This window comes from Candoia aspera, chromosome 2, assembly GCF_035149785.1.
Source record: "Candoia aspera isolate rCanAsp1 chromosome 2, rCanAsp1.hap2, whole genome shotgun sequence".
Classification (NCBI taxonomy): domain Eukaryota; kingdom Metazoa; phylum Chordata; class Lepidosauria; order Squamata; family Boidae; genus Candoia; species Candoia aspera.
Window position 1 is genome coordinate 99,828,944 of NC_086154.1, and position 15,677 is coordinate 99,844,620.

Genomic DNA, 15,677 nt, shown 5'->3' on the forward strand with positions numbered 1-15,677 from the left:
AGGACTGTCTGTAAGTCCTGTACAGTACAAGTATATGTTCTATTTGTAACTGTCCTTACCTGATAGCTAAAAAGACAAAACTGAAAGCACAATTTAAGCATTGATTCTCAACAGTGACTGATGGATACCAGTTACTTCCAGTGACCAGTGGGCATGGTTTCAGGTGCAGCATGCTAGGGGCTGCACGTAGTTCTGGGAGGAGAGTTTTCCGCAAAGAAGCATTGTGGACGACTACAGTATTTTCTACTACAGGGAGGCCTACCATCTTGCCCGTGTCTTCACGCACCTCACAGAGAGGGGGAATTTTCATCAGCCCTCTCTCAGTGACTGGATCATATGAGCAGATTCAGTTCTTCAGTTCTTACTTTGGAGACCTTATATAATGTTGGATTAGTTGTAGGTATTATTTATTATAGGTACTCCTTTTTCTTTGAGTTCCCCTATTATAAAATCTGAACCAATTAATTCTTGGATAGTGCCTAGCTGATCATGGCTGATCTCAACAAACCTAAACAGGAGTGGACTTGGTTAGCACTTGAGTGGGAGATGTCAGGAAACCCCAGGGCTGTAGGCTAGACTGAGAAAATATTGAGAAATATCCCAGAAGAAGGCATTGACAAACTACTTCCACACAGTTGCCAAGAAAGCAACATTAATGTCACATGCAGTCACTAAGAATCAAGCCTGATTTGGGGGAGACTTTAAGGCACTGTGTAAAATGTTTAGTTATTTTCAAGACTGTGAACCACAACTAAATTTCCAACTCTTTCTTCTCACCTGTCTACTGGAAAAAAAAAAGGAAATACAACCATCTTCTCATTGTTTTATCTGAGATCCTTTGCAATCAGGGGATTCTTTGTGGGAAGGGTGGCAAAAGGTTTGTTCTCTTCCCTTCTGTTTTAATCCATGTGGGGGCACTGAAACTCTCCTTCACTGATTTTCTTTCCCACAAGACAGCTCTTCATGATGCTTCTGTAACAAGAAAAAAAAGTGGGGGGAGGGGAAACCCCTTTCTATATTTCTGCATCTAAATTAGCCTTATTATTCAATTATTTATTTAATCCTATTTTTCACCTGTTATTTAGTAATCAATTTATATTTCATATCATTAATGCAAGCCTGGAGTTCTCTCCTCATTTCTGGGTTCATTTTAATGACAAACCCTTGTACTAATTGGTATCTCAGTTGCTCCAAAGTTTCCCTGCTTGTTTCAAGGAACTTCTTGGGAAGAATTAAAAAAAAATGGAAAGAGTTTTGGAGAAACCTTAATGACTTAGACTAACCATTTTTATTCAATCACCTAAACTATCATAGATCTTAGTCCACTTAATGAGATATATGACATGACATCCTGATAGTCCTTTTTTGTGTGTCCGCACAGTTACAGTATAGCTGGGGGAAGGGGAGAAACTGGGGGGAAGGAGAGGGGTAAATAGTAGAAAAAAACAGGGTTGTTTTAGAAGCAGAGAAATGAAATTGCAGAAAAAATACCAGTCTCATTGGCAATGAGCTTCCTTGTCAGATTTTTGTTGGAAAACCTTCAGCTGGTCTAGTGTTCCTTAAAGGCCAATATGTCTGTTATGATATTCCAGAACCATCTTTGTCTTTTTCTTCTTAGAGTTTTTTCTAGCTCTTCAATAACTGTATTAGTCCGTTCACTACAGACATTTCTGCACTCTGTGAATTTCTCTGATTTCAGTCTCTAAGAAGTAACAGGAAGCATGGTTTCTTGCTGTGCAAGTGAGCCTGTATATGACCCTTGGACTGGCATCCTCCTCTCTTTTCAGGTAGCAATGAGATGCTGCAAGCTTATACTTTACATCTAAAGAAACCTCAATTTCCTGTTTTGTGTAGGCTTGAGGAACTATTTTTGTTTAATCTGCTACTTCAGAAGAAACCAGGATTTTAAACTATATTTTCATTCTGATTTCTAATAAACCACAGTTCTTTAAGTTCTGATAGAAGGAGGAAATGTGATTTGCTTAAAAATGACTGTAACAGCTTATGACACAGTTCTTCAAAAGGAGAGGAAGAGAAATTTGAGGGTTCATCCATATGTCTGGTTAGGCATAGTGCAAGGCACAGGTCAAAAACAAATTCTGAAGAACAGGACTCACTATATTGTCCTCAGTCTGCCCCCAGCTCACTGTGAAGGCAACCTCTGCCAGTCTTTTCTTGCTCTGTGTAAAAAATAATGCTTTCCAAGTTCTCTTGGTGTTTTGCAGTCTCCCTTCATATCATTCTGGCAAATGCCTTAACTCCAATCGGCTCCAATTGCTCTCGTCACTTGTTGTTCCCTCCATAGCCGTCTTGTTAGAGGCTGTTGATCAGACTACCCCTTCAGAAGGGACCTTCCCACTGTGGACCTGGGAGGCTGGACTTTTTCTTTGGGAGTTCACCCATTCACCACAAGTTTTACAAATACACTTTCTTTTTTAACCTGGTGAAATTAATAAGAATTCTGCCAATTTGTATTGCTACCCAAGGGACAGGAAGAACACTAAAACTGTGGTTTTTTTTCTCACCGGGTCGCTGGTAGATGTGCCAGATGGAAAGTATTAAGGATAAGGGGCATCAACAGAGGGGAGTCCATGCAAAAGGTCTTTCAATGGAAGCCACATGTTCTCAGAGACCAGCCCATGGCAAGGAAGGATAGGTGTTAGTTGTTCTGGCACTGGTGGGAAGGGTAAAGAAGCAGGGAATCCATCAGTCAGGAATTGTGCTAACTGCTGCCTGATAGGACACCTGGTTGGCATCATTGCCAAAACTGAAGAATGGATTGAAATCTGGGCTACAGTTTCTTCCTTTTCAACCAGTTCCAGGATGGAAGTCAAGTGTTTCTTCTCCAGTAGAATGAAGGTGCTAGGCTTACCCTATTCTTATAATGCATTTCCTGTATATAAATCTTATTTTTGTTGTAATTAAACAGACAAACTGCATTGATAATCATTGTTCAGGCTAGATCCCCACTCCCAGGAACGATCAAATGCTCACATGGAATGCTTCAACCTCCAACAGCAAGTTCTGAACATTATGTCTGAACTGAGTTTGTCAGGAGCTTTCTTATAGTGGCTGGACATTTGCTTCTGGAAAATTCGTAGTGGAAGTCCCAGTCCTTGTTCTCTCACATGTAAACATGACCTACTGTATAGTGTCTGTTTTGTATCTTAATCAGGTTACTTCCTCTGCCCTGGCAAAGATCTACATTCTGAGGATCCAGAGAAAGGCAACAATCCTTGACACTGTGGCTTTTTTGCATTGATTGGTTGATTGATTAAGTTGTTTTTGTCTCCCAGTGACCACATAGATAGAAGATAGAAGACCACATAGATATGAAATAACCTTTTTGCATTGGTTACTTCATGTATAAGCAGTCCTTCAGGTTCAAAGAAGACATGCTATTGCGCAGTTCATATGTGGACATGGAAGTGGCTCTGCAGCCCCAGTCTGAAAGTGCAGAGTCTAGCACAATGGGGGCACTGGAAGTCCGTTGTTGTAATAACTGTGGGTGTTGTTCTGTGACACCGCTCATGGTTTTCTATCAGTTTGGCTGCACCTGTCTTCAAAGCTGATGGTGTCTTCATAGCACAGGGCTCACCAGCGGGTTCTGTCAGCAGCTGCAGCTTCTAGCTCCCTTGGCTGGATGTCACAGTGGTGTAGGGTTTCCTTCACAGTGCTTCTGTAGCGCTTGCATGGATAAGCTTGAGGTCTCTTCCCAGTCTGCAGTACACCATGGAGCAACTGGCGAGGCATACAGTGGTCATCCATTCCTGACAGCCCTCCCAGGTAAACCAGACAGGAAACACGAAAAGATGAGCATATTCTACTTTATTGTAAGGCTGCATTAACAGAATCTTGCAAATCTGAAAGTACAAATCTCCCGCCTTCCCTATTTACCACCTGAGTAGTTAGGGCTGGTCCTTCCTAAGTTTCTTTCTGTGGCCATTACTCTGTTGCGGGCTCCTTTCTCTTTTATCTGATCGTTCCCTAGGTGGCATCTCTACCCCCATCTTCCAAGGTTACCCTCACATTCCATCACAATTCTGGTGATGTGTCCCACCCACCACACCTGGGCTCTGATAACCAGGGACTCAGTGCTGGTAGACTTCATGCAATCCAAGACCTCCAGGTTGGAGACACAGTCTTGCCAACAAATGCCAAGGATGGAGTGGAGAGTGCACATGTGAAATTTCTCCAATTGTTTGATGTGTCATTGGTATAGAGTCCAGGACTCGCATCTGCATAGGAGAGAAGGGATAACCACAGCTCTGTAGACTTTCAGCTTTGTGAAGATCCAGATGTTGTATTGATTGAGTGTTCTAATATGAAGCTGCCCCAGAGCTTGGCTGGCCTTGCTGATCCTGGAGTCATTTTCTTTGTCCAAAGTCCCATCGCTTGAGATGATGCTTCCCAGGTATTTGAAGCTGTTTACATTTGTCAGCTGGGTGTTGTCAACAGTGATTTTTGGTTCTATGGGATTGGTATTTGGCTTGGGCTGGTAAAGTACTTCACTCTTGTTCAGGCTGATAGTCAGGCTGAAGAGCATAGCAGCATCCGAGAATTTGTTCACCATCAACTGTAGATCAGCATCTTTTTGTGCCAGGAGCACACAGTCATCAGCAAAGAGGGTTTCTTGAATGACTGCATGGAGGCACTTCATCCCAGTGTTCAAGTGGCGAAGGTCAAAGAGAGAGCCATCCCAATCAGTACCTGATGTACACTCCCTCCTTCAGACTCTGGACAGCATGTGACAACATGCAGGCAAAGAACAGATTGAACAGAACTGGGGCACACAACCCTGGTTCACCCCATTGGAAACGGCAAATGTAGCTGATATATCACCATTATAAAGGACCTGTCCCATCATTCCATCATGGAGTAGCTGAACCAACTTCACAAATTTCCCCGGGCATCCATAATGTTTCAGGATGGTCCAGAGAGCCTCCCTGTTTACAGTGTCAAATGCCTTTGTCAGGTCAACGAAGACAGAGTAAAGAGGTTTGTTCTGCTCGATGCACTTTTCCTGGACTTGTCTCATGGCAAATATCATGTGTGCTGTGCTCTGTTCTGGCCAAAAGCCACACTGCCCCTCTGGGAGGTTCCTTTCCAAGACAGTGACAAGTCTGTTCAGGAGAATGCGGGCAAAAATCTTGCCTGCAATGGATAGCACCGAGATAGCCCTGTAGTTTCCACAGTCTGATTTGCTTCCCTTATTTTTATAGAGAGCCACGATAAAGGCTATGCAGAAGTCATCAGGCATCTCTTCTGTGAACCAGATGTCTTCCAAGATGTCTTGGACTGCCTGTAAGGTGTTTGAGTCTAGTGCTTTGTAGATCTCAGCAGGAATGCCGTCTTGCCCTGTTGCTTTATTTGAATTCATCTGCGAGATAGCTTTCTTGATCTCATCAGTAGAGGGAGGCAGGTCCAGGGCATCCAAGACTGGCAGCTGAGGAATCTGCTGTAAGGCATCAGGATCAACTGTGGATGGCCTATTGAGTAGGCTGGAAAAGTATTCAGCCCAGCAGTTTTTCAGTCCTTCCTGGTCTTTGATCAGGCTCAACCCATCAGATGACAGCAAGGGGGAGCATCCTGATTTAGAAGGATCATAAACTGACTTCATGGCGCTGAAGAACTCTGGTGGCATGCATGTCTGCATAGCATTCCACTGCTCAGCCTTTCTCTGCCACCATTCCTTCTGCATTTCTCATGCTTTTGCCTGTACTTTGGTCTGCTTGTGTTTAAACTTGTCTTTCTCTGAGATGGATGACGGATCATTCTGCCAGTCTGCATAGGCCTTGTTCTTGGCCTGGAGGGCTGCTGAAATAGTCTTGTGGTTTTCATCAAACCAGTCTTGATGCGCCCGGGTTTTCAGTCTGAATACAGTTATTGCAGTCTGTGTGATGACATCTTTAAATTGTATCCAATCTTCAGAACAGCTTCCTATAAGTAGTAAATTGCTGGAGAGTTTTTCATTAAGTACATCTTGAAAACATTGGACTTGGCCTGGGTCTTGCAGTCTGCTGATGTTGAATGACATTTTGACAGTCCTTGGTTGCTTACGATGTAAAGGGTCTTAGTGCAGGTTGAGTACCAGCTGGACCAGCCTGTGATCTATCTGGCACTCAGCACCTCGCATGGCCCAGATGCTGGTGATGTCTTTAAGGTTGTGCTGGCATACTAAGACATAGTCAAGTAGGTGCCAGTGTTTGGATCTGGGATGCATCCAGGTTGTTTTGTACTTGTTTGTAAGTCTGAACAATGTGTTAGTGATGCACAGGTTGTGCTTGGCACACTTGTTCAGAAACAGCAAGCTGTTACTTTTTTGTTTTCCCACCCCATGGCCCGCAAGGACTCTGTCCTAGTTGTTGCTGTCTGTCCCCACCTTAGCATTGAAGTTGCCTAGAATGACGAGTTTGTCACTGGTGAGTGTTGTTCAAATAATCTGGTCCAGGTCCTCATAGAAACCTTCCTAATCCTTGTCTGGACTTGTGAGAGTTGATGTGTAGACACTGACAGTGGTAATGTACCAGGAGTTGCTGAGAGGAAAGCGGAGCTTCATAATACTTTCATTTATTCCAGTGGGTAGAGTAGAGATGTTCTTCAGCAGAGCAGTTTTGATTGCAAGACCTACTCGGTGAGTCCTGTTGTCAGTCTTTGGTTTCCCTTTCCAAAAGAATGTATATCCACTTGCTGCTTCCTGTAATGAACCCTGTCTGCAAGCCTGATCTTGCTGAGTGCAGTGATGTCAATGCTATAATGGCAAAGTTTGGCTGCTATGAGTGCTGTTCGTCTTTCAAGCCTTGACACTTTGTCTCTATCCAGCAATGTGCGGACATTCCAGGCTCTGAAGATGAGTTTTCTATGATTTGTTTTTCTTGATACTTGACCACTAAAGAGATGATCTGACAGCCATGGCTAGCTAGCCATATGTTGTGGGGCAGGCAATGTTTAGGGTACCTTTTCTAACCCCTCCCTCATGCAAGGGTGGGCAGTGCTATCCTAAAAAGGGCTGCTCAGTCACCCAGGATGCCACCAGATGTCTCTACTGCCCCAAATACTGAGACAAACTACTACTGGTCCAAAGGCCGTCTACATGCAGGTTTGTGACTAAAACTGCCAGTGGTCATCTCCACCTGTTGTTTTGCCACTCCCCCATCGCCGCAGGGCTCAACAAATTAGGTTTGGAACTGAGATGAATTGCAGATGGGTTGTAGATGAAGATGAATTGCGCAACAGGAAACCTGTGCATGATGAAGTTTTAAGTGGAGCAGCTGTTGCACAGGGGCAGTCCCACTCTCTCAGCTGAAAATACCTCAATCCAATGGCATGGACAACCATTATGGCTGGAGACCCAACTGGCTGCAGTGGATGACCAGGATGTCTAAGTGTCTTGTCGTGCTCTTAGCCCTCCACAATGCCTGCTGGGCCTGCCTTCTTGACCACTGGACCATTGATCGGTCTCCTCTGCTCAATCTGCCAGGGCCAGATTTCACATGCTGGGATAGACAAATCCCCTATCTCATCGAGGATCAACGACCCATCGACTACCTTCACCTGGTTTTGCCTGTCTGCCAAGACGGTTTACCGGGGTGTGGCTGCTGTGCATGTCACAGCTACTTGGAGCCACAAGTGAGAGCCATGCGCCAGGTGGGGACAAAAGCTGAATGAGCAGCCCTAAAAAGGGAATGGCAGACCCCTCCATCAGAGGTGCTATTCGTCTCTGGGCACCCCATACACCTCAGGTGACTTCATAATAAGGTAGAAATTTATAGTAAGTAGATCCTAGCACTGACCAATCCTTGCGGAGGCCCAGTTAATTTCATTTAATGCTCATTTGAAAACCTGTAAGATATGTAAGTTGATCAGAGCTTTTTCCCCAGTTCAGAAGCTTTCATACTGTTATGTGAAATAAAGACAGAACTTTTATTATATTCCTTTTGGTTGAGGAGCGGTTTAACATTTTTTAGCTTTATAGAGTTTATTCCTTAATCAGAAAAAGAAACAAAGGGAAACACTGTGCTTGTGTGCATGTAAAATTAGTATGGAATATTGAGAACTATGATTACCATAAGCGGTAATACCTTAATCACAATCCTTTATACACTAAGTGATGCATAAAAATTCTTTTATCTAGCAAGCTTTTAGTGAATATGAATGTATGCAGTAAGAGATAGAGATATGTACACAGAATGGTATGTTTCCCCTTTCTGCTAAGAATTATTTGGTTTTATCATGAAGTTATTACCTGAACATCTGGTATATTGCACTAGTTGCTCTGCATGCTGATGGTATATATTTTAAATAGTATTTATGAGGTTACTAACAATTTTTGATCCAGGAAAATATGAGCAAAACTTTTCTGAATCCTTCTTCCCATCTTTTTGGCCTTCAGATAGTCAACCTGTTTGAATAATCATCATCATACGAGAGCTTCATTACCTATGGATTGGGAAGAATTAGGTAGACCAGAATAAAGAATAACTGGTTTCTTTGGGATTGGTGAGGAGGAGGATAGGGCAGCAAATAGGTAGTAGGTAGATAGTATGTAGAACCAAAAGATCATAGTTGTCAGCCTTGCGAGGTAGTCCAGACAAGAAGCACATCAAGAAGTACTATCTCTATTTTATTGTAAGGTTACAGTAACAGAATCTGAAAATACATTTCTCCCCTGTTGCTTTTACAGCCCAAAAAACTAGGGAGGATCCCTTCTGAGACGTTTGGCATGGCCACATTCCTTCTGTGGGCTAAGCTGCCTCTTATTGGTCCACTGCCCTGGCTGCAGCTTTTCCCCCTGTATCCCAAGGTCATTCCCACATACCATTACATAGTAGATGGAGCCAGTCTGCTCTTCTTTGGAACATATAAATCATTAATGTACAAGCTGGATTCAGGAAAGGCAGGTGCACTCTTGCTGGATAATGGGAAAGGCAAGGAAGTCCAAAAATATGTCTGTTTTTGATTTAGTGATTATACAAAAGCTTTTGATTGTATAGACATCCCAAAATCATACCTGTGTCCCCAGAGAAGAAAGGAAATAATAAGAAAAATATTGAAAATAAATCGGTAGAGATAAGGAGTCATAGGTTATTACATATAAACCCAACAAATGTTCCAGATGACCAATGTAAAAAAATTAAAATATTGAGGGGTTCTTAGATCTTTCCATATACCAACACATTTGCAGTCTGAGAATAGAAAACTTTCTCATGCTGATTACTCCCCCACCCCGCTGCTTATTCAGTAAATTAAGTAAGCTCTCAGTGTTTCACATTTACTGCACTGCTTACTTGGACATTTCACTCAGGGATTGAACTAGAGAGCATTATGTCTGCTGAGTTCCTCTGTATAGAATACAGAATCTTTTTTTTAAAGGATAGTGATTCCTTGAATAAAACCCATGAACATAAACATTATCAAATCAATCGTTTGTTACTAGTTACAATAAAGAGCTTAGCAGGATCATATATCGGAGTCAGAGCCATTTTTAGCAGACTAACAGAAAATGAAGTTGACAGAGCATGCATGTCAAAACTGAGCAACTGAACATCTGCAAAATCCATAGCCACCAGTCCATACGGATTGTAAGTCAGGGTGTCATGGTTAGACTCAATGGGTGCTCAACTGACTTAGAACTTCTAGGGAATGGGATGGAATCTGGACAAACTGGGATAGAAAATGTAGCTGAGGCAAGCAGGAAAAGCTTCACCTACTCAAAAGTCATGACTTAGTCCTCATTGTTTAAATAACATCATTTTCATTTAGGGCAGAAGTACTCAACTTGAAACCCCAAGAGTGCATGCAATCTCTAGTAGTCTTGGGTGGATCTTCTGCAGTCCCTCCAGAAATTGCTACAAAAAGCTTTCATAGTGATAGAAAAGGAAAATTACAAAATATGGGATTAATTGTTTGAACTGTATTTAATGAATTTAATGCAATCTTAATTTAGGTTTTGAATTAAAATTAATTTAAATGTTTATGTTGTGCTTGGACCCCATGCTCCTTTGTCCTGGGAGTTTGGATTGTGGTCCTTGCACTTTTCAAAAGTAGAGTACAGCCCTGATTCAGAACTTAGTGTGAAGCCTCTCTCTTTTTTTTTTAATGAATTTTGCAGTATGCATTAAATTCCTTGAAAATCTCAATCTTTGCTGCAGTACTACATAGAAGCATTTTGCAAGTTGCATTTGGAGCTTAGACCAAACAAAATGTACCTCTACAATGTTGTTCTGGACAGTGAACTCCATGTTCCTTTCCCAGCTTCTCTGTAAATGTCAGAGTGAAGAGTCCAAAGTGCTGTAGTCTGAATAAGAACAAGCAAAGATCTGGTGAAAAATGATCCAATATAAAATCTGTTTATTGCTCGCTATAGAAAATGCCCTTAGCTCTGACCTTTTGCAGCTGAAATGTCAGAATAAACAATATGGATGCTTTCCCACTGTTGCAAGCTGGTAGGTGGGCAGCAAGGTCCTTCTCTGAAAAGGGATGGAGAGAAGAGCATTAAAGTCAGCAAGCCCCCATTACGTGAGCAGCCAAAATTTATCACTGCTCTGGCTGTGTGGGTTGCTTGATTTCCTTCTGTTTAACATTATTTTAGTGCTAAAGATAACCAGTTTTTCTCTGTCTTTTTTTGCTTCTTTTTTTCTTACCAGAATTACTTTTTCTGTTACTCTACTGATTTGGTTTTCTTTTTCCTCTTTTTAGGTGATCCATGTTGTGAGAAAGAATGTACCGTTATGTGGGTCATTTCTTTCCTCCTCCTTTTTCTTTCAAATAAAGCTATAATGGAACTTAATAATGGTAACAGAAAATGAGGGGGGCAGAGAAAGGAGCCAAGCAAAAGCAGCAGTCCTATAAAAGGGTTAAAGCTTGGAAGTTGGTTAAGGAGATTGAGAGACTTGATTTTCACAGCACAGTTCCCCTTTTCAGATACATTGCAGCCATAAAGAAGCTGGAATAATGCTATTTTAAGTCAGAAGAGCCACCACCTTACAGAATTCTTGAGGGTTGGGTTTAGTAAGGAGACCTCCTCCTCCTCCACCCAGATTATTCAGAGAAAAAAAATCTGAAGTTGCTACAGATTAGTTGTATTTTTTTTTCTAAGTCACAGCTCCTTGGGGGGAAGTTTCATAGCCTCAGTGAAATGAACTTATGGCTTCAGCTGCCTGGCTGTATTGGAAACGTGTCTGAAGCCAATATATCCGAGAAAAATAATCCAGAAAGAATCCAGTGAGAGTTTGAAGTTGGCTTGGCAGGAATTTTTGGTTCATTGTGATATTCACCAGTCACTTTTCAATAAGACCATCAGTGTAGATGGATTCCTTGAGAATAGATTACTAGCTCTGCTGTTAACTGTTCTGAGTAATAAAAGACTAAACTGTCATGAGTAAGGATGGCGAGCAGGGGGCTCCCATCCAGACTGTCAAGCGCATGCGTAGCACTGAGGAATTGGGCAGCCATTCAAAGAGACACAGATCGGGACCGCCTTAACCCTTGGGGTTTATATGGCTGGGTTTTTCCCACGCTTCTTCAGTTTGTTAGGATTTCTGTTATGTACAAGCAATAAAACATTAGAGACCAGTTCCTTGTCTCAGCGTGTTTCCTGGCTGTTAGGACATAAACTGAACATATAGATAAATTGTATATTATATATGTAAATGAGCAATCATAGAGTAACATCAAAAAGAGCTCCATATAAACTCACATCATCCCCAACACAAGACCTTCGTATAGCAAACTAGTATCTTCCAGTTGGCCATGGTAGCTGAAGAATTCTAGAAGCTCAGGTCCATACATCTGGAGGGTGCCATGCTTAGGAAAGGCTACCCTATGGCATCAGTTCACTTATTCCTCTGTACTAATAAAGGATTGAGAAATAGTATGTGTATATGTGCGCACTGATCCTTTGGACTCTATGGCTACCTAGAAATTTATTATAGCTTCTCTCCCTTGCCAGTATAGTGTTTTCTTACATTATATTCAGTTCGGATATTTGTTTATTTAAGATAGATACAGGTACAGGTACAGGTACAGATCTTCCTGAGTATGAGAAGCTGGAAGGAGTATGAGAAGCTGGAGAAGTACCAGGGCCTGAAGGAGGGACTAGAGAGGATGTGGAAAGTGAAGGCCATTGTAGTCCCAGTGGTGGTAGGGGCACTCGGGGCTGTGACTCCCAAGCTGGGAGAGCGACTCCAACAGATCCCAGGAGCAACATGTCCAGAAGAGTGCATTGCTAGGAACAGCTAAGATACTGCACAGAACCCTCAGACTCCCAGGCTTCTGGTAGAGGACCTGGGGTTGAGGAAGACATATACCACCTATAGGGGTGCGAAGGGAATATTATTATTTTTTTTAATATCTGCCCAACTCAAACAATTGTGACTCTGGGCAATCAACAAACAGCAAGAAAACAGTTATATAGCAACTCAAGAAGTCTTCAGATTTAAGTAGCAGAGCTTTTTTCAGATATAATGCTAGCCCACAAGCAACACGACAGGTCATGGCTCTTCCATAGCATCATGGATACTAATGGAGCAGCCAGTAGTACTTCCACAAACTTCTTAACTGCACACAACTGTGAACTGTGAGTTTTGTGAAGATATCTCTAGTGCAGTGCATTGCTGCGAAGGGCATGTAGAAAGTCATGTCCTTCTTCTATGCAGAGGTGGATCATTACAATTTGCACATTGCTGTAGAATTGCTCAGCTGATCATGATATTTTATGGCAGCTGTATACAAAGAAAAAAAATATGGCTGAACCCTAGTCTTTTTCTTGTCCATTGAAATGAAAGTATGCCATGCTTGCTGGAGGAAGCTTTTGCTATGCATAAGTTGATGTGAGTCTTAGGCTTTCTTCGCTCAGCCAGCTGAATTATCTGATTGTTTATACCTGTACAGCTAAGTCTGCATTCTTGAATTAGTTGTCTTCCATCATACAGAGTTGCTTGTTTAGGAATTAAAAAGTTGGTAAGATAAAATTGGGGAGAAATATAGAAGTATACGTGCATAACATGTATAATGACAAGTGTTATTAGTTGAGCTTGGGCAGAAGTAATTTTTTTGTGGCGAGAAGGTCATTGAAAACTTATGGCATAACTTACATATCTATAGAGAGTATAAAATGCGGGTCAGTGGAACTGGAAACACCAGTGTAGCCTTGCCTAATCTTGAAAAATTTAAGCAGGGTTAAGTACTTGTTTGGGAGATTCATCAGGAAACTACCCAGGGTTGTAGGCTAGACTGAGAAATAAAATTTAAAAAATCCTAGAAGTTAGTGGCAAACCACTTCTACTTTGTTGTCCAGAAAATTGCATGGAAGTGTCCAGGTAGTCATCAGGAGTCAAGTAAGTCTTGAGAGAGTCATCATCTTTACTGTTTTGCACAGGGTAAGAAACTGATAGGATTAACATTTCAATAGATTCCTGTCCTCTGCCTGTCCTCTGCCTGATATCTAGAGGACTTCAAAGTGCCATACTCTCCTGCAGAAAACAAAGTCAGCTGCCCATCTCTTTTTCAACACAGACCACTCCTACCATGGATTATTTTCCTGCTACATACATTTACCTTATTCAACATTTTCTCCTGTCTGGCAAGCAGGAAAGAAAGTTATCTCCACCCATTTCCTCTGTTATCTTGGGTCTTCCCAGCTCCCACTGATGTCCCCAGAATGTCTTCCATTATGTTTTTTTTTTGGCTGATTTTAAGAGCTACTGTTTTAGGGCATCCACAGAGAGGTCAGAAATTTCAGAGCTCAAAGGGATCCTGCAGAGATCAAAGCCCAAACTCAAAACAGTAAGTAAATATCCAATAGTTCTAAAATACATTATAAGTAGGATTTGACTGACAGGTAATGAGTAACTCACTGAACTGCCTTTTAGCATTTAGTAGAAAAATATATCAAACAAAAATTATCTGTGCATTAAAAGTTACTTTCTCTATTATTTTCTTGGCAGCTTGTAGACTATAGAGTTGAATTCAGTAAATGGTGGGTGACCGAATTCAAGACCATCAAGTTTCCTTCCCAAGGAACAGTTTTTGACTTTTATATTGATTCAGAAACAAAAAAAATTGAACCTTGGTCCAAGCTGATCCCCAAATTTGAATTTGATCGAGAAATACCATTACAGGTGAGTGATAGATTTATCTGCGTTAGTACGTGTGTATGAGAGAGAGAGTGCTAGAGACACAAAGATGGTCAGATAAGAATGTGTGATAAATCAGTCTCCAAATTAGTTATTTTATTTATACATTATCTTTAAAGCCAGTCTTTGGACTGAGAAGCATAGTTCGCTCTTTTTGAACACTTAATGATAAGCTGTTAGGATTTATCTGCTTTCATATTTATTTATCACAAACTGATACTTAAATCATTTTGGTGAAAACTTAGAGGTCTGAATTGTGACATAGGAGAGAGAGCTTGCTGAAAGAAGCAACCAAATCATAGAGAGCAACCTGTAATCCTTGGACTTGGTTTGATACTTGATTTAGTTAGTTTCTATGTAAGTACTCGTTTTGTCTCATGGTATTAAAATGTGATTGGTATTAAAGGTACTGGTTTTATCTAATGGAAACCCATGCAACTGGGGCCAAATTTAACAAGAAAGCAGCAATTGCTCCATTATTATCATTATTATTGTTAATATTATTGCAAGGAATATGTATCCCACTCTTTCTGGTAAAGCTATTTCGAAGAAAGCCCACTATAGTCCAATCTTTAAATCCATCCCCCCCTTGCTTTTCCTCCTCTGCTCATACTCATTTGTGGCATCCATATTTTGGTACTGTGTAACACACTAATACAATTACCACTTCTTTGAAGGTTGGGATGTTCACTAGGGATCACCAGGGTAGTTTTTTCCCTCCTCCCATGTGACATAATTACATGTCTGTTCCACTGTCTAGAGTCAAAATGAGGTTACGCAAGAAAAATATGGGAGGACTACTGCCTTTCTGACATACCAGTTTCCTAAGCTACTGAAAACATTAGGCAAGGAGGGTGTATACATCATCCATGCTCCATGTAGCAGCATCTGTTTCTTTCTGTAGCAGTGGTAGCATGAATTGTCGTGTTTCTGCTTAAGGCTCTGCAGTTGATACAAGTTAATGCTGACTCTCAAGCTGGTGAGAGGAGAAGAGTGATGCTGGCATGATTCAGTGAGGCAAAAAAGCAAAGCAGAAGCTATTCTGAGAGTTTTGCAGTTTTGGCCTTCTTGACAGTGAGGGAGAGGTTTTGTAATTTGGCCAGTTTTAGCTGAAAAGTCTTTACAGACATTATCAGTCTGATTCCAGTCTACAGTTGCCGTTTGGATTTCTATACCCCACCATTCATCCTCTTGGTGGGGTATGGATACTGGAATAATGGATTCCATTTTCCAGGAAAATGGAATCCATTATTAAATGGGGAAATGTAATCCCAAATGTAGGACCCCAAATTCTGGTAATACATTACAGCAAAGGGTTCAAATTCATAACCTGGGGGTGCTTGTGGCACTACAAGTAAATTTCTGTGGCTCACAACAATACTTTGCAATTGCAGAGATCCTACCTCCAGTCATTTTCTGTTAGCTCAGACTGTGAATTTTGGAAACAGAAAACAAATTCTGTTACATACAGCCATTACATAATACTTTGCTGAGAATTATCACTGTTACTACTGTGAGAGAAGGTCTAGGGGATATATTTTT

General features: G+C 41.4%; 1 protein-coding gene across 1 annotated transcript in view; it reads left to right on the forward strand.

Moving 5' to 3' along the window:
* DNAH9 (dynein axonemal heavy chain 9) overlaps positions 1–15,677 on the forward strand; it is a 224,218-nt gene that overhangs the window by 60,875 nt on the left and 147,666 nt on the right. Inside the window, exon 37 of the mRNA XM_063292577.1 lies at positions 13,947–14,120. Within this exon, the coding sequence (XP_063148647.1) occupies positions 13,947–14,120 (174 nt within the window). The remainder of the gene's footprint in view (positions 1–13,946; positions 14,121–15,677) is intronic.